Below are 24,411 nucleotides of genomic sequence, written 5' to 3' on the forward strand. Positions count from 1 at the left end.
TGTCTTTTGCTTTGGCTTTATGTCCTTTGCACCTAGTGTCCCTGCTGCCTGGCCTGGAATCCCCTGTGGACTTGTCACCACAGGTAGCCTTCAGGTGTTAACTGTACACCATCCCTCTCCCTGTCAAAAAAAATTCTTTAATTACATAATTGCCAATGCTACAGTAGACAGAATATTTATACTACAGAAAGGAGTGAAGCACTTTTTCTCCAAGACACTCAGTGGTGTGAGGCCTCTGGCTGGCAGCTAGTTTAAGGAGGGTCTTTTAGATTAATTGCATATAGTTTGCACCTTGTGACTCACTTGAAGAGTGCTGCATGTGAGACAGGATACCTCTGTTTCCGGAGTCAGTCAAAGCATCAGGACTCTTCTAGGAACCTTTCTGTCAGTTACTCTGCAACCAGAGTTGGCCCTTTCCCCTCTCAGCATTCTCCACGCCATCTGCAAGTTCCCAAGTCATTCACACTGCTTCTGACTACTGGGGCTGGCAGTGTGCTAACCAGGTCCTGTGCCTGAGCGCCCGTAGGTCACGGGAGAGACACGGAGGTGGACAGGCTGCAGAGGTGGAGCAAGTGCTGGAGAGAAGTGAGAAGTGTGTCACAGCTTCAGTGCCATGCCACTCTGGGGACCTCCAAGCACTTGAGCGGGCCTGGGGCATAGAGTGGTACTTTCCTTTAGGAGTGGCTTCAAGTGGAGTCTAGGGAAGGAGGCAGGCATGTGACTTGAGAATGTATCTCTGAGCATTTGTCTCCTGACAACCACTCTGAGGAAATAAACTTATCTCTTTCTTTATCCATATTTTTTAAATGTTGAGGGTTTTTTCTTAGACTAGCTAATAGTTTGGGATACAGTGTTTATATACCTCAAGTTCTTTCAGCAGCCTTTTACTAAACCCTGTTAAATATTTCTTTTTTCTAGTCAGTTGTTAGTGGCACATGCCTTCAGTTTCAGCACTTGGGGAGAGGGGCAGAGGCAGGCAGATAAGTCTCTTGAGTTTGCGGCCAGCCTGGTTTACAAAGCAAGTTACAGAACAGCAGGGCTACACAGAGAAAGCACTGTCTTGAAAACAGCAAATCAACCTTATTTTCTTCGATAGACTTCACCTGTCCTGTGGAAAGAGCATAAACTTTTTTTGACCCCATCACTACAGCTGCTCACTAGAGATATTTTGGGTTAGAATCTGCCACTCAATTTTTTTTTTCTTGAAGTTTCAATGAGGTACCTGTAGATTCCTGTACAGCTGTGCGATGATGCAGGCTCCTCACACCCTTCTCAGCTGGTGTGTCTGTGAACTGCGGCAGGACCGCAGTATGTGTGAAACTGCTATACTGTGGTGTCCCTTTTAATGCACTCTACACTCCTTTATTGTAATGCATTTGTATTTGAGATGGTTCCTACTGTAGCTCAGACTGTCCTGGAACTCACATTCTTCCCTAGCCTTCCAGGGGCTGGCATTTCTGTCCCTCCTAGCCCAGCCTGGTGGCACATGTCTTTAATCCCAGTGACACAGCAATTACAAACTCTCATTCTATCATCATTCTCTCTCTCTTTGCTGTCTGTCCTCCTGTGCATCTCAATCCCCCACCATCCCTATGGCTCTTTCTGACATCATCAGACCCCACAAATTCCTGAACTGAGCAGTGCCCATGAATACTCCTCTTGGTATGTCCCTTGCATAGGTTGCAGAGGTGAAAAGCCTAATAGCTGTGTGTACTGGAGCAGACGGGGTGAAGCTCACTGTCATGTGGCCCAGGATGATGCTGTGTAGCTCCTGAGCATGTTCAGGGGAGGGGCAGTCCTTGGTCCCTTGGTTCTGTGCTTAAAGTTTCCGTTGAACAGCTGGACCATGACATTTAGTTGGTTTCCTCCCACTGATGCCAACCTTAGTCTGTAAGGACAGAAGACCTGGCCCTGGTCCTCACTCTCAGAGATAATACTTTTGATTTCACTAGCCAGCCTTGAGGCCTTCCTTTTCCACATAGTGAACTTGTGACCAGAGGTGGTGTGACCAGTGACTCAGACCCTCGCTGAGGACAGGGACCTTGGCTAAACCCTCTGTCACTCAACACTTGGCCCAACCTGAAGGCAGGGATGGGAATTGGAATCAAGTTTGTGGTCCTCATCCATGATCGCTCCAGTGAGCACAAGAGGCTGCAAGTCACTGATCTCGGAAGAGCCTGTGAAGAGTGCAGTGTGCTCACAGGAGGTCAGAGCCCTGTGTGGCCATGTTATGGCACTAGTATTCTGTAGTTCCTTGTCCACCCTGGGTTTTAGGAGTCCCTGATTCTTGATAACCTGTCTCTCTGACCTCTTGGGCTTTGAGAAAAAAAGTAGTGTGCACATTTTCAGAGGGTGTTCAAGCCACAGTAGCCAAGAGGGTCGGAAGTGACCTGCTGGGGCCAAGCAGTGTGTGTGTGGATGCATGTTCCCCTGGAGTTTGTGGCATTAAAATGCAGACCAGTCCCTTAAAGAAGGGGTCAGCTCTCAGAAGCTTCTGGATCATATGTCACTAGCAGAGGCTTGCTACCTGTCCCACTGTAAAAAAAAAAAAGTATATGAGTATGTGTTTGTATATATATTATATACATATTGTATAATATGTATTATATAATTATGGTAATATAATATATAATAAGTAGAAGAAATAATATATTTCTTCTATACAGAGAAATCCTGCTTTAAAAAACATACATACATATACAGCTCACTCTGTAGACCAGGCTGGCCTTGAACTCAGAAATCCACCTGCCTCTGCCTCCCAAAGTGCTGGGATTACAGGCGTGCGCCACCACCGCTCAGCTATCCTAGGACTTTTTAAAGCTGAATACAACAAAAAATATTTTTTTCCAGCCAGGTCTTTAGATTGAGTTCCAGGATAGCCAGGTCTACACAGAGAAACCCTGCCTCAAAAAACATACATACAAATGTAAATAGATTATATCGAATAAAAAAAAGAAAAGGAAAAAAAACATACATACATATGTATATTTATATATACATGTGTGTGTGTGTGTGCGCGCGCGCGCGTGTGCGCTGGGAAAGTCAGAAAATAACCTGTGGGGGTTGGTTCATTCTTATCTTCACAATGTGCGTTCCAAGAATCCAACTTAGGTTGTCAGCACCTTTGCTGGCTAGGCCATCTCACCAGCCTTCTGAGTGTAGCTTTTTAATTAAAGGCACTTTATAAAACTTGTTTCCCTTGAGGTTAGAGATTAGAAAGTGTGGGGTGGAGGGGGTGTGTGTGCAGTTATGTGCCCCTGTGTGTGCACATGTGGAGACCAGTTGAGGACATTGGTGACCTGCTTGATCATTGCCTACCTCGGAGTCATCCTGTTTCCTCCCAGAAAGGGCCCTGATATTATAGCACATGGCCATATCTGATGTTTTGTACAGGTGCTAGGAGCCACGCTCAGGTCATGTACTCTTGGGGCAAGTGCAGTTCCCATTCCGCTTTACCACAGCTGCCCTGCTTCCCCTGATTTGTTTATTAAACTTGAACTGGAACAATTCATTTGACTGTGTGTGTGTGGGGGGGGGGGGGGGAGGGTGCACACATGTTCATGTATACCTGGCTGGCCCAGAACTCACAAAGATCTGCCTGTCTGTGCTGTGATTAAAAAGGAGCACCACCACTCCTAACCCACTTAACATTAATATCTTCTTATATTTTCCTATAAATTTCTGCACACACAGTTGAGATGAATATGGGCAGGAGCCACTGCCTAGTCTTCCTTCAGGATTTGTGAACCTCTGTGTGGGTGCTGGAAACCAAACTGGTTCCACTGCAAGAGCGGTATTTTTAACCACTTAGCTATCACCCCAGCCCCAGCTCTGACCCAGACACACAAGACAGTGTCTCACTATTTAGCACTGGCAGTCCTGGAATTCACTGTGTAGACCAGGCAGGCCTCCAACTTACAGAAACTCCCCATCTCTGTCTCCTGACTACTGGGTTAAAGGCTACCCCCTGTTTAAATGTTCTTGCATTTTAATATCCCTAATTTTCTTTATCTTTGGTTTGCTAAAATTTTTGAAAAGAATGAACTTATTCCATAACATACTTCATGGTTTGGTTTGGTTTTGATACAAGGTCTTCCTGTGTAGCTCATGAACTTGACATACTTCTGTCTCCTTGTAATGTTGGGATTACAGGAGTGTATACATGCCTGACCTGCAGTCCTATGTTCCACCTAGACGTGAAAAGTCACTTGCACCTCTCCATGCAGGGTTAGCAGCTAAGGTCTGAAGATTCTGCTCCTGGTCTGGGCACAGTGCCAGGCTGCATCTGGATGAACTGAAGGAAGCCTATGTGGAGTCTCCTGCCTGACTCCTTGCTTGGGATGTCATAGCCTCTCAACCCCAGCTTGTGACTTTATTTTTGTGGCTTCAAAATCCATCCCTTCCAATGCTATCACGCCTTCCTCTCTGTTTCTCTTTCATCCTTGGTCTCTCTCACAGCAGGTGGAAAGTGTGCAGCCTCTGGAAGGTGGCCAGTGAGCAATGCATGTGCCTTCCCTTGGCTCTGGGTAGCAGACCTCGAACAACTTTTCAGGTACTTGGGGAAATCTTGACCAAAATCATTGTTTTAATGAGCTGTTTTCTGCTTGTTCACACTGCTAAGTATGCAGGGAGCATCCTTCCATTGTGTAAAGAGAACAGTATCACTTCAGAGCAGGGGTGTCACTGGTGTTCTGTGTGGAGTCTCCCGTGGGACCTTGGAAGGAGGAAACAGTGTGCAGCCTGGTCCCTGCCAGGAAGATTGTAGATACTGCCCTTGCAGACGCCTGCCAATCCTTGTTAGTCAGCTGTCCCACTGTTGCCCGGCAAGCAGCCAGGAGCCGGGTGAAGTTCTTACTGGCCTGATAGAAAGCAGAAGGTAAACAAAACAGAAGTGAAAGTCGATTTTTTTTTTAGCCAGTTCTCTTACGGGAACAGTTTTGTGGTTCTCAGCATTTCAGTAGATACTGGTTCCAATATGTTTGATTGACATCAATTACTGTAAGTCTGATTCATTTTCTCCCTGTTGATTTCTGCCCAAGGTGGAACTCATGACATTTAACATAAAACATAAGTGATTTTTATATCAAGGGCTGTAAAAATTAGGGTCAAAGCTAGGGACACTTGAGAGCCTAACTGTGAGCATATCATCCTGATTATTTATGTAATTTGTGTAATTGGTAAATGGCAGTCCTGATGCTGTGGCCTGCTACACTGAACTCAGAATGCTGCTTCTAGAAGCAGTGTAGGCCCAGGGTCACCCCGCCAGCATTAAGTCATTCATTCATCTCCACCTGTCAGTAAGGATCCCTAGCCAGTTCAGCCTCTCAAAGCTGTTATTCTCAATGCTAAAACTATATCAGTCCTTTGGGACCTAGAAGTCATTGTTAACGTGATTATGTAAGTAGCTTTTTCTTGTAAATTACTTGCGGTCATCAGCAGTGAGAGAGGTCATTTTGGTATTTTTAAGAGTTAGGTGTTTTGAGCAGCTGTCCTAGCAGGACGGTTACCCAGCACCCCGCTGCAGCTCTGGAGTCCATTCTGGGAGCCACTCCAAAGCTGCTGCTGCTCTGCACCTCCATCACAACACCCACAGCCACACCCACACCTCTGCTCCTCTGTGGGACTGCAATCGCAGCCTCTAAGCCTTGACTGTCTGGTAACTCTCCGCTTCTGCCTTCTTAGTCCACGGTTCCTTAGCTTTGGTTGTAAGTCCTGGACTGTACGAAGCAGACTGTATTCTAGTTGAAGCACTAGTTGTCTGCTAGAGCAGGTCACCTGAGACTCGAGCAGGCTAGTTCAGTGTGTAGGGGACTGGGGGAGAGCCTGGACCTTCATGTCTGCTGCTTCTCATCTGAGTTACAGCCTAGACTAGCTGTGATTTTTCTAAATATAATTGACTGGCACTTCAGAGTAGAGGTGCTTGTCAGAGTGAAATTGTCCTGCTGTCCCCAGCAGAGTGACTTAGAATCAAGCCCAGAGCCTCATGCACACTAGGCAGGTGTCCATTTAACTACACCTCACCACTTCTTAAGGCTTTGCAGCAAGTTATTGTTAACTTCTGTGTGTGGAGAGCAAAGCAGGCTGGGGGTGGAGCTTACTTAGCATTCATAGGAGCCTGGGTCCCATCGCCCAGTAAACCATGTGTGCTTGTGTGTACTCCTGCACTTGTCGGCTGCGATTATTAGTTCAAGGTCATCCTTAGCATCATAGGGAGTTTGAGGCTAGCCTAGGCTATGTAATATGTAAGTATCTGTCTCATAAACAAAACAAAGCAAATACAAGGAGTATTGTTTTCCATTCAAAAGATAGCTTCTGATGATCTGTATATTTTGATTGTTTTTTGCTCCACATAAATGTTTTGTTCTTCTTTATAATTAGACCTAGTTAACAAAATATGCTTTGCATTCATTACTTTGAGGTACTTATATACAGCATCTTAGGTGAGCCAGAGGCAAGTGCCATCTCTCTGTGTGCTCTTTAGCCATGGCTACATCTGGGTTTCAGGAAGTGCTTGCCTGTCAGTCCCCACTGTCCTGTATTTCTGCTCTTCATTCAGTCTCTCAGCTGACTATTCTGAGAATCAGTATCTTCCCACATCATCAAGTAACACCCCCACCCCACCCCTCAGCTCATGGCCATTTAGAGAGGAGTAGATGCTGGCCAGTTGCCAGCACAGGGTAGTCCCTGAGTTCTACTTACCTGTGGGTTTTTGTTTTTAATTTATTGACAGTTTCACACAGATGTATTACATATGTTGGCCACTGTCACCTCTCAGTGCTGCCTGGAAGTCCCTCCCCCTCCTGCTTATCTACCCTCCCAATGAGACCCCCCTCCTATTTTCATGGTTTGGGGGATTGTTTTGTTTTTGTTTTTTGTGGTCCCCTGAATTTAATCAGAATTGCTTGCATGAGCCTGGATGGGGGCTAGTTATTGGAATGAACAGTTTGCCAGTAGCTACACTGAATAAAATTACTCTCCATTCTCTGCTTTGGTATCTGTTTTAGTAACTGGGTAGGTATTAGCTTGTCAGGAGGCTGTGTGCAGCAATTGCAGAAGCCAAACCAAGCCCCAGGAGCGTGTGTTCTGCAGCAGTTAGGATGGGCTTGATGGGTGTTCTCGGATGCATGCTCCCTCTGGGGCACTTCCACCCTGTGCCAGGAAGCATGCTCGCTCGGGTAGAGTCAAAGCTGTGCACTTACGGGATTAGCATCATCCTCTGAGTTGGTCAGCAGGTTAGGCCAAGGCCTGCCCTGGCCTGGGTCTGAGATTAGAGGTGAGGGCTTTGCTCTTAATGGACACCTGACTGCTTTCAGGAAGCCATCCTGCTCTTTCCTGTGGTGGATAGTTTTAAACAAATAATGCATTCTACCTTAGAGCAAGACACAGTCATTCGCTGCATGGGATGCCAATGTGTTAAAGCCAGTGCTGCTGTTTGACTTAGCAGAGTACTCTGGGAAAATAGGGAAGCATTTCTGTGTGGCTGGCCTGGAATTTATACCTGTTTACTTCCAGAAGAAATAGAGAAATTAAGGCATGTCAATTGGTTATCCAAATTGGTATTTCTGACCAATTTGGCATGTGAGAGACACATGAACAGTAGTGGGAATGAGCTTCCCTAAATACAAAATTTTCATTCTGCTTATTTTTTGTTAGTTTGTTCTGTTTTGAGGCAAGGTCATTATGTAGACCAGGCTGGCCTCAAACTCACAGCAATTCACCTGCCTCTGCCCCTAGAGTGCTGAGCTGAAAGGTGTGTGCCTGGGTCCTGGTACCATTTTGGTTCTTTGAGCTGGGATCTAGCCTGGATGTAGCCATAGAGCTCGGGCTGACCTCAGCTCAGCAGCAGTCTTGCCGCAGCCAGACCCACTGTACTCACTGGTGTTACAGGCGTCCATGACCACCACAACTGAGCCTTTGTGTCCTCTCACCGTGGCTTTAATACTGGCTTTGTGAGCAGTGCACTCTCTCAGGTCAGGTTTTCATGGAGTCATCCAGCTGGAGGCCTGTCATGCACAGCTCTCATGCAGATTCTAGAACCCTCTTTCGTCTCAAGTGGAATCCCCTGCTGACTAGATCCAGGTCAAATTATCCTTCCTTGGGTAGTCTGACATCAGCTGGTGAGCTAGTGAAGGCAAGCTCGATGCGATGCCGCCGTCTTCCTCACGCTGGCGGAGCCCCCAGCCTCCAGTTCCCACGGAACACCCCTTGCCAGCATTTTCCATTGTGTTTCTTTCCTCGTCTTTCATGGTTTGCCTTTTTCCCCCCTCACTGGGGTGGAAAAACATGCTGGAGAAGGCATGTGAATGGTGAGGTGTAGAACTGGTGGGTGGTGAGTGTGCGCGTGCACAGGGTGAGGCGAGAGGCCTGCGTGGTAAGTGATGTTTTCATTGGCCCTTCTCACTGTTGGGCAGGGTGTGGAATTCCAGAATGGAAATGAGTTTTCTTCAGAATGGAGGAGGTTTGCTCCTTATTTGGTAGCTTACAGTTAGGCTATGCTGCCCTTCCATGGTGATCTGCCTCTTAGGCTCTGGAGCTGCACAGTCCATAGAATGGATTGTTTCTTTTGTTTTCATGGGCACTTGATGGTCTGAGAGATGGTGGAACTTTCTATGTTCTCATTACCTGTCTTTTACTTCAGCTTTTTATCTACTATCTTTGGCTTTCCTTTCGGGTGGCTTGGGGGCGGGGGTGGGGGGGATGTGTGGAAGGAGTTCTTTATCTTTTCGACTGAGCTTGTCATTTTTGCTATTTTGTTTTATAGTACAAAAGACATTTTTGTTTAATTAGTCATAGCATCCCATTCTTACTTGCTAAAAATAAGATCTTGCTGTTGTGAGTCTATCAGTAGTATTTATTCTCAGTTTTTCTGAACTCCATAGTTTGTCCTCCAAGGGCCTCTTTTCCCTGGCCCTTGTTGCCCTGTTAGACACTTTATGAGTGTGTCTGCCATCAGTGGCGTCTGTGTCTGAGGAGAACAGAGGCCCTCAGGCAGGTGGAGCACGGAGCAAGTGGGCACACCCTGATCCTGGCCTGGTGCTTCCTGCTGTCTGGTCAGATCCTCAGACGTCCACCTAGAGCCCCATGCAACTTCTGAAAGGAAAGAAGGCAGGGCCTGAACTTGGGCTTGTAGAGCTCACTCACGCTATGGATGGGCTGTTCACCTTGCACTGTACTCTGTACTTTAGCTAGTCTAGAGAACTGACTGGTTGACTCTTCCAGAAAGTCATCCTTTGATTTCAACAGAAGTGAGTGCTGACAGCAGCTCAGAGGGAAGGCATTAGAGTTGGATGGCATTTGCTCTGCTCAGAGGGGGCCTCAACTCCCCCCCCCCCATAGTCTCACCCATCTTCTCTAGATGACAGCTGCCCACACCCTGCATATCTCTGGGGTCTGATTTCCAGCCTGCAGACTACTGTCGCCATGACCCCCTTTTCTGTACCCTTTTTTACTCCAAACCCCAAAGTCAAGAGTTTAAACCATTTGTAGACATACAGTTTCATTGTGGTAGTATATTCACAAAAAGCAGATTGCCGAGGAGGTTGTAAGATGGGGGGGCTTGTGGAGGAGTAACCGGGAATTGGGATAGCATTTGAGATGTAAACGAATGGAATGATTAATTTAAAAAGAAAGAAAGCAGATTGCTCCCAGACAGCTTCCTGAGACTGGTGGCATCCCAGCAAGAACAGGGTAAGCCTGTGTGGTGCTTCTGTTCAAGCAGGGATGGGGTGTTTGCCTTCAGGACAGCAGTTGGGTGGTAGAGTGTTTATTGACATGTTTCTTTCCATGGCTGTTCCAACTCCCAGGTCGACTGACATTCCAGCACTTCAAGATCTGGCCTGCCTCTCCAGCCTCCCACAGCCATCTGCCGTTTCCCTTCTCCCCCCCCCCCCCCCCCCCCCCGCGCTGCCCACTCACTCACTGGTCCTCACATGAGCTCCCTGCTTCCTTCCGCTAGTGGGCCTTCCTCATAGATGTACCTGTGCAGATCACCTTGTCCTCTCCACACTGCCCAGGCCTCTTTGATGTCTGCCCTGCCCTCGGTGCTTGGCATCATCTCTGGTGCTCCACTGAATATCTTGATAGGTTCCTGCAGTAGATTCTAAAAGAGAACTCTTTATTCTTTTTTGTAGGATATTCGACATGAAGCCAGTGACTTCCCGTGCAAAGTAGCGAAACTTCCTAAGAACAAAAACCGGAACAGGTACCGAGATGTCAGCCCTTGTAAGTATCCACTATTCCCACTACCCCACTTACACTTCCCAGTGACAGTCTGTCATTGTCCAGGATGGGGTGGAGGTTATGACCTCATGATCTTTTTTATAAGCACTGGAGATACAGTGTCATAGCTCACTGTCACTGTGGCAGAAGGCACTGGAACTCCAGTTTCTGGAAATGTTGGTGGCTCAGGGTCCTTCTTTTAGCTCTGTGTTGTGATGAGTCATTTTCCTCCCTTGAAGTGACATGACTCGGGCTTAATGTACAGCCTTTTGTGGATGACTCAGCAGCCATGCCCTGGTGTCAGCCTGGTGATGAGCACAGAGATGCTCACAGGTACTCACTCCACTCCCCCAGATGTGTAGAGCCAGCCAGCCCTTGGCTTTCCTTTCCAGTGCTTAGGACTGGCAGTGCCCACTGGTCTAAGCTAATGCCCTCTAACAGCTTTATAGTCTGGAAACACTGTCAAAGTAAGTAAGTGGATGTGTAGAAAGTGTGGAGAGCAAGAGAAACCAGAGCTGGCCTCAGGGCCAGGGTCTGTCATTAGTTCCCAGGGTTACTGACACCCCTCAAGGTCTGTGGGCATTATTCCTCAACAAGGATTGTGGCTACTCAGATCTACACAGCTGCTGATCAGGTTCCTGGGAGGACATGAAATGGCTCTGGACTAGGACACAGCCTGTGCCTCCTGCTCTGCCAAGCTGGTGGCCCTGCTGTCAGGGTGTGGGAGTCACACTCCACCTGCAGGGGCATGTGGAGCATGTGGAGGTGAGGCAGCAGTGTGGACCACTAAGCCCAGGGCTCCCTTGGGTGTGCATTTAGTAAACAATGGCCAAGGTCTGAGACAGTTGTCATTAGGCCATTTGAAGTGCACTTGGAGGTCCTTAGGTGAAGGGTGACTGACCTCACCCCAGCACCTGCTGCTTCCAGCTTAGCTTGCCTTGGCTGAGAGACAGAGACCTATTTATGAAAACAAAGTAACACAGTGAAGACCCGTATTGATTCTGCTCTGAAGTCCTGGCTAGAACATAAGGGCAGCAATGTGACTGTATGAGACTCTGCCTTTTCCCCACTGCCTGGTGCCCTGGGACATCCACCAGCTGTCCTAGATGGGGGCCAGCAGTTGCAGTGGCCCCTTGAGAAATAGGCTCACTTAGCTTAGGCTGGACTCAAACTTACTAAGCCACCAAAGTTGGCCTTGAACTCATGATCATCCTGTCTCCTTCCCAAGTGCTGGGATTCTAGTGAGTGTTTACTAGGCCTGGTGGGCTTAGTCAGTGGGCTTGCCTGCCTGCCTCCCTGACCTTTCTTTCTTTCCCACTTAAGAGTAACCCAGGCAACTCCTGACCCCCCCCCCCCCACCATGGGAGGTGGCAGAATAGCTGGAGAGTCTTCAGCACAGAAACTACAGGTCATTGATTTAGTGCCACTGTCTTCTCTGGGCTCAGGTGAAAGATGATTTGTCTTCCCAGTTTCCCCAGTGCTATAGCAGAGAGAACAACTGCCCCATGATGGCCCTTGGGAGCCACCAGTCTTGTCACAAAGTAGTAAGTGAAACAGACATAAAAGTCCGCTGCTCTGTCAGGAGCTCTGCAGAGCTGTGCAGAGCTGTCTTGCTGACGTTGTCCCTTGAGTGGCCTCTGTGCTCTTCTGCTATGTGAGAGAGCTTTTACTTCATTAAACTGCACCCCCAGCCCCTTTGACACAGGGTCTCACCATACACCTCTCATTGTCCTGGAACCCACAGTGTAGACCAAGTGGCCTCGTTTGTAGAGATCCATCTGGCTCTGCCTCCCAAGCGCCGGGACTAAAGGCCTGTGCCCCCACACCCCATTTAAATCCCCTTAAATCTTACTGATCATAACATCTAAGAGATCTTGAGTTGCTTCATTGCATATGTATGCTGCCGTGCAAAAACCTGGACCAAGGAGCCTCATAGTCAGCCGAACCTAATACTCCTCCATACATCATAGTACGGGGACAGAGCAGCTCTTGGTGAAGTGCTTCCTTTTACAGATTGGAAATGTGACTTGACCCTGGGAACCTGTGTTAGGCATTCAGGAAATAGATCTTTTGATGTTCTCCTGTGATCAGTGGACCATGGTTGACCCTTGAAGGGACCAAGGACCCGTTCTCCCCAGGAAGGTGTGGTCTGGGGGTTGATGCTGTTGCTATAGAATGTGGTATTTCTGTGTTCAGGACTGACCTGAGAATCAGTCACACCACAGGTGACTAGTGTCACCCTAACAGTGAGGCCCCAGCAGTGTGCATACTCCATGAGTCCCTCTCTTTGTTTTCCTGTGGAATGTAAGTCTGGGGCCTCATGGTTAACCCAGCTCTGATTTTCTTTCAGTTGACCACAGTCGGATTAAATTGCACCAGGAAGATAATGACTATATCAATGCCAGCTTGATAAAAATGGAGGAAGCCCAGAGGAGCTATATTCTCACCCAGGTAACAGGCTGTCACAACTATTTCTTTGTGTCACCTGAAGAACTTGAGAGCTGTTGTGTCCACATCAGTTAAAATCATCATGTCCGTGAGAAGTTCAGGCTTCTCATCAATCAAAACAGCAGCAAGAAAGGAAACACCCTACCTCAGCCTCTGAGCCAGAACTGTGAGGTAACGCACTGAGCTGCCAGTGGTCTTTTGATGGGCAGGAGAAGACCCTAGACAGTGGGTCCACAGTGGCATGAGCCTCAGCATCAAGTGCTTCTGGCATTGACTAAGAGGGCTAGCTAGCCCTAGATTGGCTAAGCACCTCTGTCCCAAGGGCTATTCAGTGTTCCTCTGGGCCTCATTAGACAGTATGATGTCATTTAAAAATCCCACAGCTCTGGGCTTCCTTCTGAGAAAGCATGATAGATGTCCTGTAACACACTCCCCAGTGTGTGACCAGAAGGCTGTGGTTGTCTGGGAAGAGGATAAACGCTTATTTTCAGTAATGTTCTAGTCTTAGCCTGTGGCCTGCAGGTGCTTTCCATGGCCCTGTGCTGTTTTCTTGGTCTCCCTTTGGTTTCCCATATCACATAGCCTGGGCTATAGGGAATTTGAGCATATCGGTTCTGCCTGCTTTTGGAAATCAAGTCCTAATGAGGCCAGAGGCTCGGAGCTCGCAGTCATCATCACAGACAGCCCTTCTCCCTTTTGTCCTAAGCCAGTTTACATGACCAGAAGCAGCTCAGAAGCCCCCAGTCAATGTGTGCAGTATTAGCGGCTGTTTGCGGTCCTGTGGGTGCAGGGCCAACCTCCCTAGGTCTCAGTCAGGGTCCTTCTAGCACCTCTGTGTTTGAATGGGCAGCTGCAGAGATTGCTCAGGAAGGCGGGGCCTTCTGCTGAGAAGCTGAGGCACAGTGACCTTGAGAATCTGCTAACCTAGAGAAGTTAGCATTCTTGGCTTCAGCCGCCATCTGGAGTTGTGGGAAGATAGACTCAGGCATGGCTGTTGTCCCCATCGCAGGGCATGTGAAGCCAAATGAGTCAAATGAGCAGTTAGCACTTTCATTGAGGAGTTGGAGTTGGAGCACAGGCCTGTCATACAAGGTTCTAGGTCCAGTCCCCAGTCTCTCACACAAACAAACACAGTGCCAACAACCACAGACAAGCATTCATTAGACCCAGGTATCCCTGCACTTGAGATCTGAGGCAGGAGAATTGCTACATGATTGAGGCCAGTAGCTTGAGAAGCATAGTGAGTTCCACAGGCCAGCTTGGGTTGAAGTCAGAACGCTTGAAGCCAAGAATGCTGACTTGTCTAGGTTAGCAAATTCTCAAGGTTACTGTTGAAAGAAATAGAGAAACTCAAGCATTGTTCTACCCACTACCTGAGCCTGGGCCTTGGCCATTTTGTAAGACCTGCGATACTCTGCTGTGTAAGGCGATACCATGAGCATTCATAAATGGCTTCTACATTCGTGTTCCAGATAAGAATCAAAACAGACTGATCCCAGAGGAGTGTTCCTAACAGGGAGACCCAAACCATTTCCAAGCCACAACTAAAGAACTCTTCCATTTCCTGCAGTATTGTTCATTATGGAAACCACATTGTAGCCTCCTCTTGTACAAGTTGGAGGTTGGGAAGAGTGGAGGATGTAGGGCTGTTCTTCACCTCCATCACAAAGCACAGCTAAGTCCTGAAAGCCACTGCGAGCTGGGTGGGGCTTGGGAACTGCGATGTGACTAGTAAGTTGCAGAACGCAGAAAGCTGCACCCGTGCTGGGGCTGAGAGCTCCTGTCCTGTGTAGCACAGAAGATGAAGGACCCAAGTGGCCATCAGGTACCCTGGCACCCAACTGCACAGAGCTAGCTCTGTTACCTGAGGGAGAGCCACCTATGTGACGCTTTTGTCAGAGCCCTTGCCTCACACTCCAGACAGAAGCACTCAGGGAAGAACGAGAAGATGCCAAGTGCTGGCACAAGGGAGGGAGTGTGCCGAGACGTAAGGGCAGTGGCTCGGATGGAGATGGGGGAGAATGGAGACTGCTAGAAGAGGTTCTGACCCAGAGACGTGATCAGCCCTGGTCGGGATGCTCTCCTGTAGTGTATCATGGGGCTCACAGCTAAAGCCGACTCCCAGCACTTGACAGTCATCCATCAGCACCCACCATCACTAGGTGGGTTCGCTGCCTCTCAGGCACTGGTCATGCCCAGGTCTTATGAGCCCCTTGGCTACCTCTGAGACCGTGTGTGGCCACATCTCTCCCACACTCCTTGGTCCAGCTCTAAGGACTGTCCATACTTAGACTCGCCAGTACTAGTGAGAAGAGGGGGTCACTCTGTACTGGGTGTGCTTGCTCCATTCTTGGTGCTATACTGAGTCCTTCACATACACCACTATTATTTATGTAGCCTGAGAATGGGTACTGTTTTTAATCAAGTGGGCTAGGTGGGAAAAAAGGCTCAGAGAGGTGGAGTGACTTGCCTGAAGTTAGAAGGTGACAGATTTTAAAAGCAGGATCTAGAACTGTCAGAGCCCAGTGGTGGTCCTGCCCTACACTGCCTCTCACCCACATGGGGGCTGTGTCCTGGACTTACCTGCTCACAGACAAGAAGCCCAGGATAGCCCCTCAGCCATTAGCTCAGACCCAGGGACAAGATGCAGAAATGACCCTTCAACACATGATGGGGTGTGGGACGGGGTGGCTGACCACGGGGCATGCAGCCTTGGTGGCTACTCTGCCTACACCTATGAGCATTGTCACTGACTGACTACATGATGTGCTTGTGCGTCCAGTGTTGTACAGTGTGTATCTTGTGTGTTTGCAGGGCCCTTTACCAAATACATGTGGGCACTTCTGGGAGATGGTGTGGGAGCAGAAGAGCAGGGGCGTGGTCATGCTCAACCGCATCATGGAGAAAGGCTCGGTAAGTTCACCCAGAGGTCCTTGCTGCTGTCTATACACACAGTTCTTAAAGAACTGTGTCCCTGAGTTTCTGCTGTCTGACTCCTTATATGGCACAGTGCTTTTAAAAAGGTAAACATTATACAAGTACACATGTATTGCAGACAAAACTAGGGAGAGATGCAGCAGGCTAGGCCCTGCAGAGCCTTGCTGCCTGTGCTTTCTTGGTACTGCCTGTGTTTGTGGAGCCGGGTGGGTAAACAGTTGTTTCTGAAGGCAGCTGCTGGTGTATCTTCACCAAACCCTCCTGTGGCTGCTCAGACTGTGCCTCTCGATGGTGGAGGCGCTTCTGCAGAGCTGTGGGAGTCACTGGCTTCTAGCCTCGGTGTGCCACCATAACCTCTGCTAGTGAGATGACTGCAGGACTTGTAACACTGTTAGTTCTTGCAACTTAAGACACAACCCTCAGGCTCTGTCCCTTCAGCCATCCTTACCTCTCAGCCTGTTGTTTTCAAACTCCCTTCTGTCCAGGGTGGTCTGTGTCACTTGGGTCCTACCACACCGTCACTTCTAAGGTTAGTCATTGCTATGGCCTAAGACCTGGAGCGGCTGCACCTGTTACCTGGACCCGTCTCTCACTCCCTAAACTATATCCTAGATAGCCTCCTATTATTTCTTACCCTGTCTTTTGGGCCAGAGGTCTGAGTCATGGTGACACTATCTCCGAGTTAGGCTTCATCAAACGGCCAGCCTTCCTGTCCCTTTCCTCTTATGCCTGTGGTGGACTGAAGACTGGCTCTCAATGCTGCCCTCAAACAGCATGGGGCAGAGCCAACAGCCTCTTTCTTCCCTCTGGACTTGGTTGGCACTTACACATTCCCCAGCTCCAGAGGTTGAAGCCCCTGGAAAAGGTCAGCTGAGGATCACTGGGAATATTGCTGCAGCCATAGCCAGGAGCCAAGAACGGGATCTTCCTCGCTTGGCCTGGCCAGGTGGAGATGCTGTGCTTTCTGTTCCTCAGCTGGTGCACCATTCCCAGCTGCCTGCCCTGGTTTCCTCATGCTCTCAAGAACATGAGGTTGTCAGAGAAGCCATCCATCCCTTCCAGAGACACACAGGCTGAGAACCAGGTGTCCAGAGTAAGGACAAAGTATCACCAGCAAGCTGTACCCACCACCGAGCACATGGTCCTGTCACCCCTGGCAGTTGCCTTGAGGCTGCTTGATGTCATATTGTTGCCTGATTTCTGCTTTCCACATCTATAGCACATGGTAATTGCAGATACAAAGCCTGCCGGTATGGTCAGTTGAACCAGAATAAAATTTTAAATCAGCCTATTACTAAGAAATCATCACGGTTTGGAGAGACAGCTTAGCAGTTAAGAACACTGACTGCTCTTCCAGAGTTCAATTTCCAGCAACCATGCAGTAGCTCACAACCATCTGTTAATAGGATTTGATGCCCTCTTCTGGTGTGTCTGAAGATAGAGAACTCATGTATATTAAACAAGGTATCATCAGATAAGAGGGTTGGACAGATAATTCAGTGGCTAAGAATACTTACTGCTCTTGCAAAGACCTAGGTTCTGTCCCACAGAGAGGCTCGGAACCACCTATAACTCATGTTTCAAGGGCTCCAACAACCTCTTCCGACCTCACCAGGCATGCACATGGTACACAGATCTATATGCAGACAAAAATACCCATACACTTAAAAAATCTTTTTTAAAAAAGTCACCAGGGGTGGTATGATTTACTATGTGTATATGTAAGGGTACATATGCATGTGTATAGACTTAAATGTGTAAGTGTGTTGCCAAGATCCTGATGGCCCCTTGTAGCTAGCACAGTTTGGATTACCAGGTATTCTCATACTATAAGGAATGGTGTCTGGTCTGTTGTTGCATGACTACCATGGGTTCTGGCTTTTGGCACCCTGGGCCACCTGTGACCCCCTTCCTGAAGATGCCTGTGTTCACCTTTGCAAGCACAGCTGGTTACTGTTTCTCATGGCAGCATGGCAGTGGCTTTAGAGCTGTTCTTCTCACTCAGGGCCATTGGAACAGTGCGATTTATATGGGATGCACACAAGAAACCCTGCGTGTGGGAAGAGTACAGGGACGGGAGGTGTTGCGGCTTGGCTCACCTAGTTCCTACAGTCTACAGCCCAGCAGGCCCGGCTTGCGGAGACCCTGGGCGGCATGGGCACCCTGCCCTTCTTCCTCTTAGACATGTAGGTCTTCATACCTCCTGCCTTTGGAGCATGGTGCTTTCTATGTATAATGGGGGGAGTGTTATTATACAGTGGAAGGAAGCTAGATGAATAAAGTTTGCATTCCAGAATGCAGCCAGTGTCTCTCCTAAAACCTCATGAGAGTCAGAGTTGGAGGTCAGGCTCTTGGTAGGCCAGGATCCTTATCCTGGAACCTTTCACTTGTATTAACCATCCTTTCGGGAGATGAAAAGAAGCTACTTATCTAAGAAGAGAGCACTGCTGTCACAGGCTCTTCCTCAGACTGCCTGGCTCTTTGTTTTGGAAGGACTTGTGTGAGCATCAAGCCTCACGGTTGAAATGACTGTTAAACTCAGGATGCCAGCATAGTGGCATGGCCACCTTCCTGTCTGGGGTTGGCCAAAGGGCCTTGGTGTCAGTCCCGGCAAGGGCCTGCTCCTGTTCCAGGAAGAGTCAGACTTCTGGTCAAGGCCGTGCGTGTGTGTGTGGGGGGGGGGGGGGGGGGTGGGCATCAGCTGACTGGAAGCAGGCGTTATGTGCTCTCTGGTTTGTTTTGTGTTTAAAGCAGAAATGTTTACTGGAAAGACAGAGCCAAGCATAGTCCTATAGACATCTAATTAAATGGTCTTTGATGGACATTTGGCTGTGTGCCAGAATACCTCTGAAATTATAGATTTTTCCTAGATTAGAGATCTGTCAGGCTTGTTCTGGGCTTCTGCTGTGGAAGTAAAGGTCAGAGACTGTCTGCACCACCCCTGACATAGAACACCCATTCCCTCTTCTGTACTGACAATGCTCACCCTGGCATGGTAGCCTGGGGTCTGACTGGGAATAAGTCTCTCCATGCACAGTTGGCTGGCACCTTGCCTCTGCATTCTCATGTTGAGATCTGTCCCCATGCTGACAGATTGTTCCTGGTAGGGAGCCCGTCTCTGGCAGCTGGTCGTTGAAGGTGGGAGGAGGCTTGGGTTGAGCAGCCAAGACCTTAAACTAGCTCTTAAGAAAGCCCCCTTAGCTGGGCGGTGGTGGCACACACCTTTAATCCCAGCACTTGGGAAGCAGAGGCAGGCGGATTTCTGGATTTCTGAGTTCGAGGACAGCCAGGGCTATACAGAGAGACCCTATCTCGAAAAAAAACAAGAAAGCCCCCTTAGCTTCTGTCCCGGGATTAGAATGTTCCTACTCCATGGGTAGCAGAAGGCCCTCACTTCCTTCGCTGCTTTCTCTGTCATTTGCATTGGTTTTGTGGAGAATAACTTTGGAGCCCAGATGAGTGACAGCAGCAGCCTCTGCAGTCCTGTCTTCAGCCTCAGTTCCTCCTAGCTCCTCATGAGGTGACTCTCAGGTCCCCAGGTGCCACAGCCCCACTGTGCTCTGGCCATCCTTGCCCTGTCTCCTACTTTGCCTTGAGACACTGTCCTGCCTGCCATCAAAATGCTCTCTCCAGAGAGCGTCTGTTGACCTCTTACTTTGCTTGATTAGCATGAGCTTCCCCTCCTCTGAAGCCCCAGGTCCCATGTCTTCAGTGTCTTCCTTCTATGTTCTCCCCATCCTCCCACCCTAGAGGGAGGGAGCATCTCTTCAGTAAACGGGGCTGGCCCTGGTACGGGTCAGACATGTGAATTCTGTGTGCTCTGTACCGGAGAATAGCTGACTTCACTTCCTTGGGAGGATCAAGGTCTCTGAGGTCTCTGCCTGGGCACTCTGTCAGCCCTGCCTTGCAGACCCGGAACTGCTGTCTGTAGCAGGAATGCCTAAGTACCTGAACTTAGATCACAGGGGCAATGGGACTGAATTCCAGCCCTATCTTTTTTTCCTAAATCTAGCCCAGATCTTTTGGTTCATTAAAAGCTATAATGAACATTTGAATTCAGATCTTCAAATGGTGTTTGATGTTAGCAAAATAGAATATCAGGAGTACTTTTCTAAATTGAACCAATCAGAATGGACAAGTGAGCTACACCTGCACGTTGTCTTCCACAGCCCTCAGCTGACGAGGCTCCAGCCTCCCACCCTGTTGCCTTGTGGGTTTCCTTGGGGGGGGGGCCCTCTAGGCATACTAAGATCCTACTGAAGGCATCTGTGAGGGGCACTGCTTCAGTGTGGTGTGGTTTCTACCTCACAGCAAGGACCAGAGCCCACTGTGACATGTTGCTGGGAGAGAAGTGTGAGCCCTGCCTCAGAGCTCCTGGGTCAGGGTTCCAGCCAGCTCTAGTTTTCCTAGGGTGAGAGACTCCAGCCTGGGAGTTGTCAGAAAGCTAGAAGACAGCCTTGTCTCACGTAGCAGGTACCTAGAGTAACTCAGTGTTGTTCTTCCCCCAGTTAAAATGTGCCCAGTATTGGCCACAGAAAGAAGAAAAGGAGATGGTCTTTGATGACACAAATTTGAAGTTGACACTAATCTCTGAAGATGTCAAGTCATATTACACAGTCCGACAGTTGGAGTTGGAAAACTTATATGTAAGTATTGAGTGTGTAAAGTCCCTCCGGAGACTGTGACTTGCTTCTGATCTTAGTCCTTGGGTGCCAATTTCAGCTGTGGCATCCAGGAATTATGAGTCCTGTGTGCAGTATGGTTTCATCCCATGGTGAGCAGAGCTTGCTGTTCTAGGAGCAGTGCCCAGGGCAGGGTACCTGCACCTCCCACGGCACTCACCCTTGACACCACTTAATTCAGTGCCAAGGGAAAAGTCCCTTTCTTACCACAGAGTGGTTTGCCCTGCCTGTGGGACTTGGTGGCTGAAGTAGCACTTGCAAGAGACATGACAGAGAGCTTGCACCTTCCTCATTGTCTGGACTGATGCAAGGAGAGCTCCTTTCACTACCCAGGTCTTTGGTTAAGTCAGGCCTTGGGTAGACTTGCTGTAGGGACTGCCATCTTGTCTGCTGCTTACTGCACTAAGAGAAGGTCCTAGGGTGTGACGGGCGCTCTGATGAGAGCAGTAGGGGCTGCCTGTGGCACAGAGCTGTGACTAAGGCCATATGCTTCTCAGGCACGGTGGATGCCACTGCTGGCCCACTCTGTCTGCTGCTGGAGTTGGACCAAGGGACAGTTTCCCATGTCTTTGCTTGTTCTACTTTTAGACTAGGGCTTGCAAGGGTTCTGGGAGGTGTGGAGGATCCTGGGAGCAGAGGGAGATAGGGTAATGACTGCACCACTAGAGTGAGGCTTCCTAGGCCATACAAAAGTGTTGGAATCTGCTGCAGGGGACAGTCCCATATCCTTGGACCTCCCTATGGCTCCCTCCTTGTAATGAACTAATTCTAGAATTTAGCTCAGGTTGCTGGAAGCATAGCTGGGATGAGACCCTGGCAGGGCCTCCTAGAGAAGCCTGGAGAATGGGATGAGGTTATTGAAGCTCTGGCTTCACTGTGACTGGCATGAGGGGGCGGGGTGTGTAGACCCTTGTGATGCTTTCCAGTATTTGCCAACCTGGCTTTTAAAAGTGATGTCAGAGCCAGGTGGTGGTGGCGCATGCCTGCAATCCCAGCACTCTGGGAAGCAGAGGCAGGCGGATTTCTGAGTTCGGGGCCAGCCTGGTCTACAGAATGAGTTCCAGGACAGCCAGGGCTATACAGAGAAACCCTGTCTCCAAAAAACCAAATCCAAAAGTCAAAACAAAAAACAAAAAACAAAAAAACAAAACAAAAAAAAAAAAACAAAGTGATGTCAGATAGTCTCTGGAAAAGTCTGCTTCTTGTTCAGAGCAACACCAGAGGCTTGTTGTCTGTTTTATGGCAGAGTGTGGACAGGAGAGTTCAGGCTTTGTTTGGGGTTGGGACATTTGGAGGGTGGTTGTTTGTACTAAGACAAGGTCTCACTAATAGCCCAGGCTGGCCTCACATTCACAGTCCCTCAGCCTCTGTATCCTGAGTGCTGGGATCAGAGACACAAGAGTCCTTGTGGAGGGATTGGAAGCAGGAAGAATGTGGTAGGAGAACCCCATGCTCTTTAGGGATCAAAACAAGACCTCTTCTTGCATACTTTATTCTAATTTAAAGTATATTTATTTAAAGTATATTTGAGGCACCTCCTGCCTTGCACCCAGTACAAGTAGTGTTTGGTTTTGCAGAGAGGTGGACAGAGCTGCCATAGGTCTCGCTTACAACATCCTGGATCTAGTAGCCACGCTGAAGGGGGTTGCCATGCTTTTAATGTGTGTTTGTCCCACAGCAGGGACCCCCCCTGTACTTTGTAGAAAGATAGCAACTTGGTATCAGGAAGTCAAGCTTTAGCTATCTGTATCCCAATCTTTGCCTGGCACAGGCTGCTGGCCCTTTCTGCAGCCGTGGGGCCCTGACCTCTGAGGTCTGTAGTGGCCTCCTTTAATGATTCTAGACCATGGAGCTGATGAGATAGCTCATATATAAAGGTATTTGCCAGTAACCCTTCAAGTTACCATCTGATAACTCATACGTACCCCGCAACCCTAGTAAATATTTTTTAAAATACCAGACCATCTAGGAAAGAGTAGAGTATAAACAGCACCAGAGGCCATTCTTTTTTTTTTTTTAAGATTTATTTATTTTATTATATGAGTACACTGTAGCTGTTTTCATGCATACCAGAAAAGGGTATCGGATCCCATTACAGACAGTTGTGAGCCACCGTATGGTTGCTAGGAATTGAACTCAGGACTTCTGGAAGAACAGCCAGTGCTCTTAACTACTGAGCCATCTCTTCAGCCCCACCAGAGGCCACTCTTTTTGCTCCCAGGGGTGCTGTGGGACCGCTATGAAAATGGGTGTGGTCCTTGTGGTGAATGACGGTGTGGAAAACATTAGCAGTCTGGCCTCTGGAGTCACAGCTCATACTGCACCTATGTGACAGCCACCTTGTTGGCAATCATGTCTTTGAAGACTTTTCTTGAAAAGTAGCACTTGTCTGACCCATCCCCAAGTTCTCCCTCAGCCACCCAGATCTTGTGCCCCCCCCTCCCCACATAAACACAGGAAGCCTTTCTTAGGTTTAAGGTGCCAGTGACATCATGGTGACTTTCCAGCTGAAATAATTGTGGCCACGTGTGTGAGTGTAGAAGGAATAGAGAGGTAAGAGGAGTGTGCATTGCTTAAGGCTGGGCCAGATCCAGCCAGACGCACTGAGGAAGGCTGGGCAGGAAGTGACTTGGTGCACACGTGGGGGTCTGTGTGGATAATGCACCCAGCCTAACAGCAAGTGTTTCTTTCAGACCCAGGAGGCTCGAGAGATCCTGCATTTCCACTACACCACGTGGCCTGACTTTGGAGTCCCCGAGTCACCGGCCTCTTTCCTCAATTTCCTATTCAAAGTCCGAGAGTCGGGCTCTCTCAGCCCAGAGTACGGCCCCATTGTGGTCCACTGCAGTGCCGGCATCGGGAGATCGGGGACCTTCTGTCTGGCTGACACCTGCCTCTTACTGGTAAGAAGGGCTTTGCCAGCCTAGGAAGAAAGGAAATATGCTTGAACGTGCTCCGCCCTGCTGGCTAACGCCCCTGTCATTGTCCACAGGCCCCCCTCCTTGGAGGACACTGCTGTGACCTTTGACAGTTTCCATTGATGATGGTTGAACCTCTTTAGCTTTGTTCATGGGGTTCTCTCAGTTGTTGTGGGAGCTGGGTACCCTAGGACACCCATGATTCTTTTCTAAGTTCTTTCCACTCAGGCCCAAACAGTCCCAAGTTTGCTGCATTTTTCTCCCATTTCCTTGAGACCCTCCACCACCCACCCCGCCATGGCTTTCCTCTGGCTGACCCAGTGTTCCTGGCTTGCAGATGGACAAGAGGAAGGACCCATCTTCTGTGGACATCAAGAAGGTGCTGCTGGAGATGCGCAGGTTCCGCATGGGCCTCATCCAGACAGCCGACCAGCTGCGCTTCTCCTACCTGGCTGTCATCGAGGGTGCAAAGTTCATAATGGGTGACTCGTCAGTGCAGGTCAGTGCCTCTCTGCTTCAAGGATACATTCTGCTGTCCAGCTCAGTCCCTAGAGCCTGTGTTTGCTCACCACGACTCTGAGAAAGAAACTCCAGTTGTTTAAGGCCCAGTACCATTGAGGTCACAGGAAGTGGCTCCCCTTAGTGTATGGCATTGCTAGAGTCGTTAAACAGCTGCTCCCTCTGCCTGCCGTGCCCTGCAGAGCCCTGAGAGGGAGGCCTTGACCTCAGGAGTCCAGGGCCTGCCTGGCTACCAGAGACCCTACCTCAAAAAGAACAAAGTTACCTTCCAAATATTTGTCTGGACCAAGGAGCCAGCTGCTGGCCTGTCACCTGCTCACTAGGACAGACCCAGAGCAGGCACTAACGGAGCTTCTGTTACCTTCTAAGGATCAGTGGAAGGAGCTCTCCCATGAAGACCTAGAGCCTCCACCCGAGCACGTGCCCCCACCTCCCCGGCCACCCAAACGCACACTGGAGCCTCACAACGGGAAGTGCAAGGAACTCTTCTCCAACCACCAGTGGGTGAGCGAGGAGACCTGTGAGGATGAAGACAGCCTGGCCAGAGAGGAATGCAGAGCCCTCTCAAGTGCAGTGCACAACATGAGCAGGTGATGGGGCCTGACTTGGGGGCGGGGTGAGAGGAGGAGGCTTGCTGTCCAGAAACATGTGAAGGCATTGAAAACTTGGCGGAGGGGCTTCTGCACACT

General features: G+C 49.1%; 1 protein-coding gene across 2 annotated transcripts in view; it reads left to right on the forward strand.

The window, feature by feature from the left end:
- The window catches only part of Ptpn1 (protein tyrosine phosphatase non-receptor type 1), a 49,619-nt gene that overhangs the window by 21,756 nt on the left and 3,452 nt on the right, over positions 1–24,411 (forward strand). Inside the window, exons 1-8 of one of the 2 annotated variants that reach the window (XM_052184363.1) lie at positions 4,530–4,552; positions 10,131–10,221; positions 12,569–12,669; positions 15,481–15,579; positions 20,112–20,249; positions 22,979–23,188; positions 23,541–23,702; positions 24,092–24,312. In XM_052184363.1, the coding sequence (XP_052040323.1) occupies positions 12,634–12,669; positions 15,481–15,579; positions 20,112–20,249; positions 22,979–23,188; positions 23,541–23,702; positions 24,092–24,312 (866 nt within the window). In that variant the 5' untranslated portion in view covers positions 4,530–4,552; positions 10,131–10,221; positions 12,569–12,633. Of the gene's footprint in view, positions 1–4,529; positions 4,553–10,130; positions 10,222–12,568; positions 12,670–15,480; positions 15,580–20,111; positions 20,250–22,978; positions 23,189–23,540; positions 23,703–24,091; positions 24,313–24,411 lie in introns of those variants that run through there. The other variant, XM_052184364.1, reaches the window with a different exon arrangement.

This window comes from Apodemus sylvaticus, chromosome 5 (genome assembly GCF_947179515.1).
Source record: "Apodemus sylvaticus chromosome 5, mApoSyl1.1, whole genome shotgun sequence".
NCBI classification, from domain to species: Eukaryota; Metazoa; Chordata; class Mammalia; order Rodentia; family Muridae; genus Apodemus; species Apodemus sylvaticus.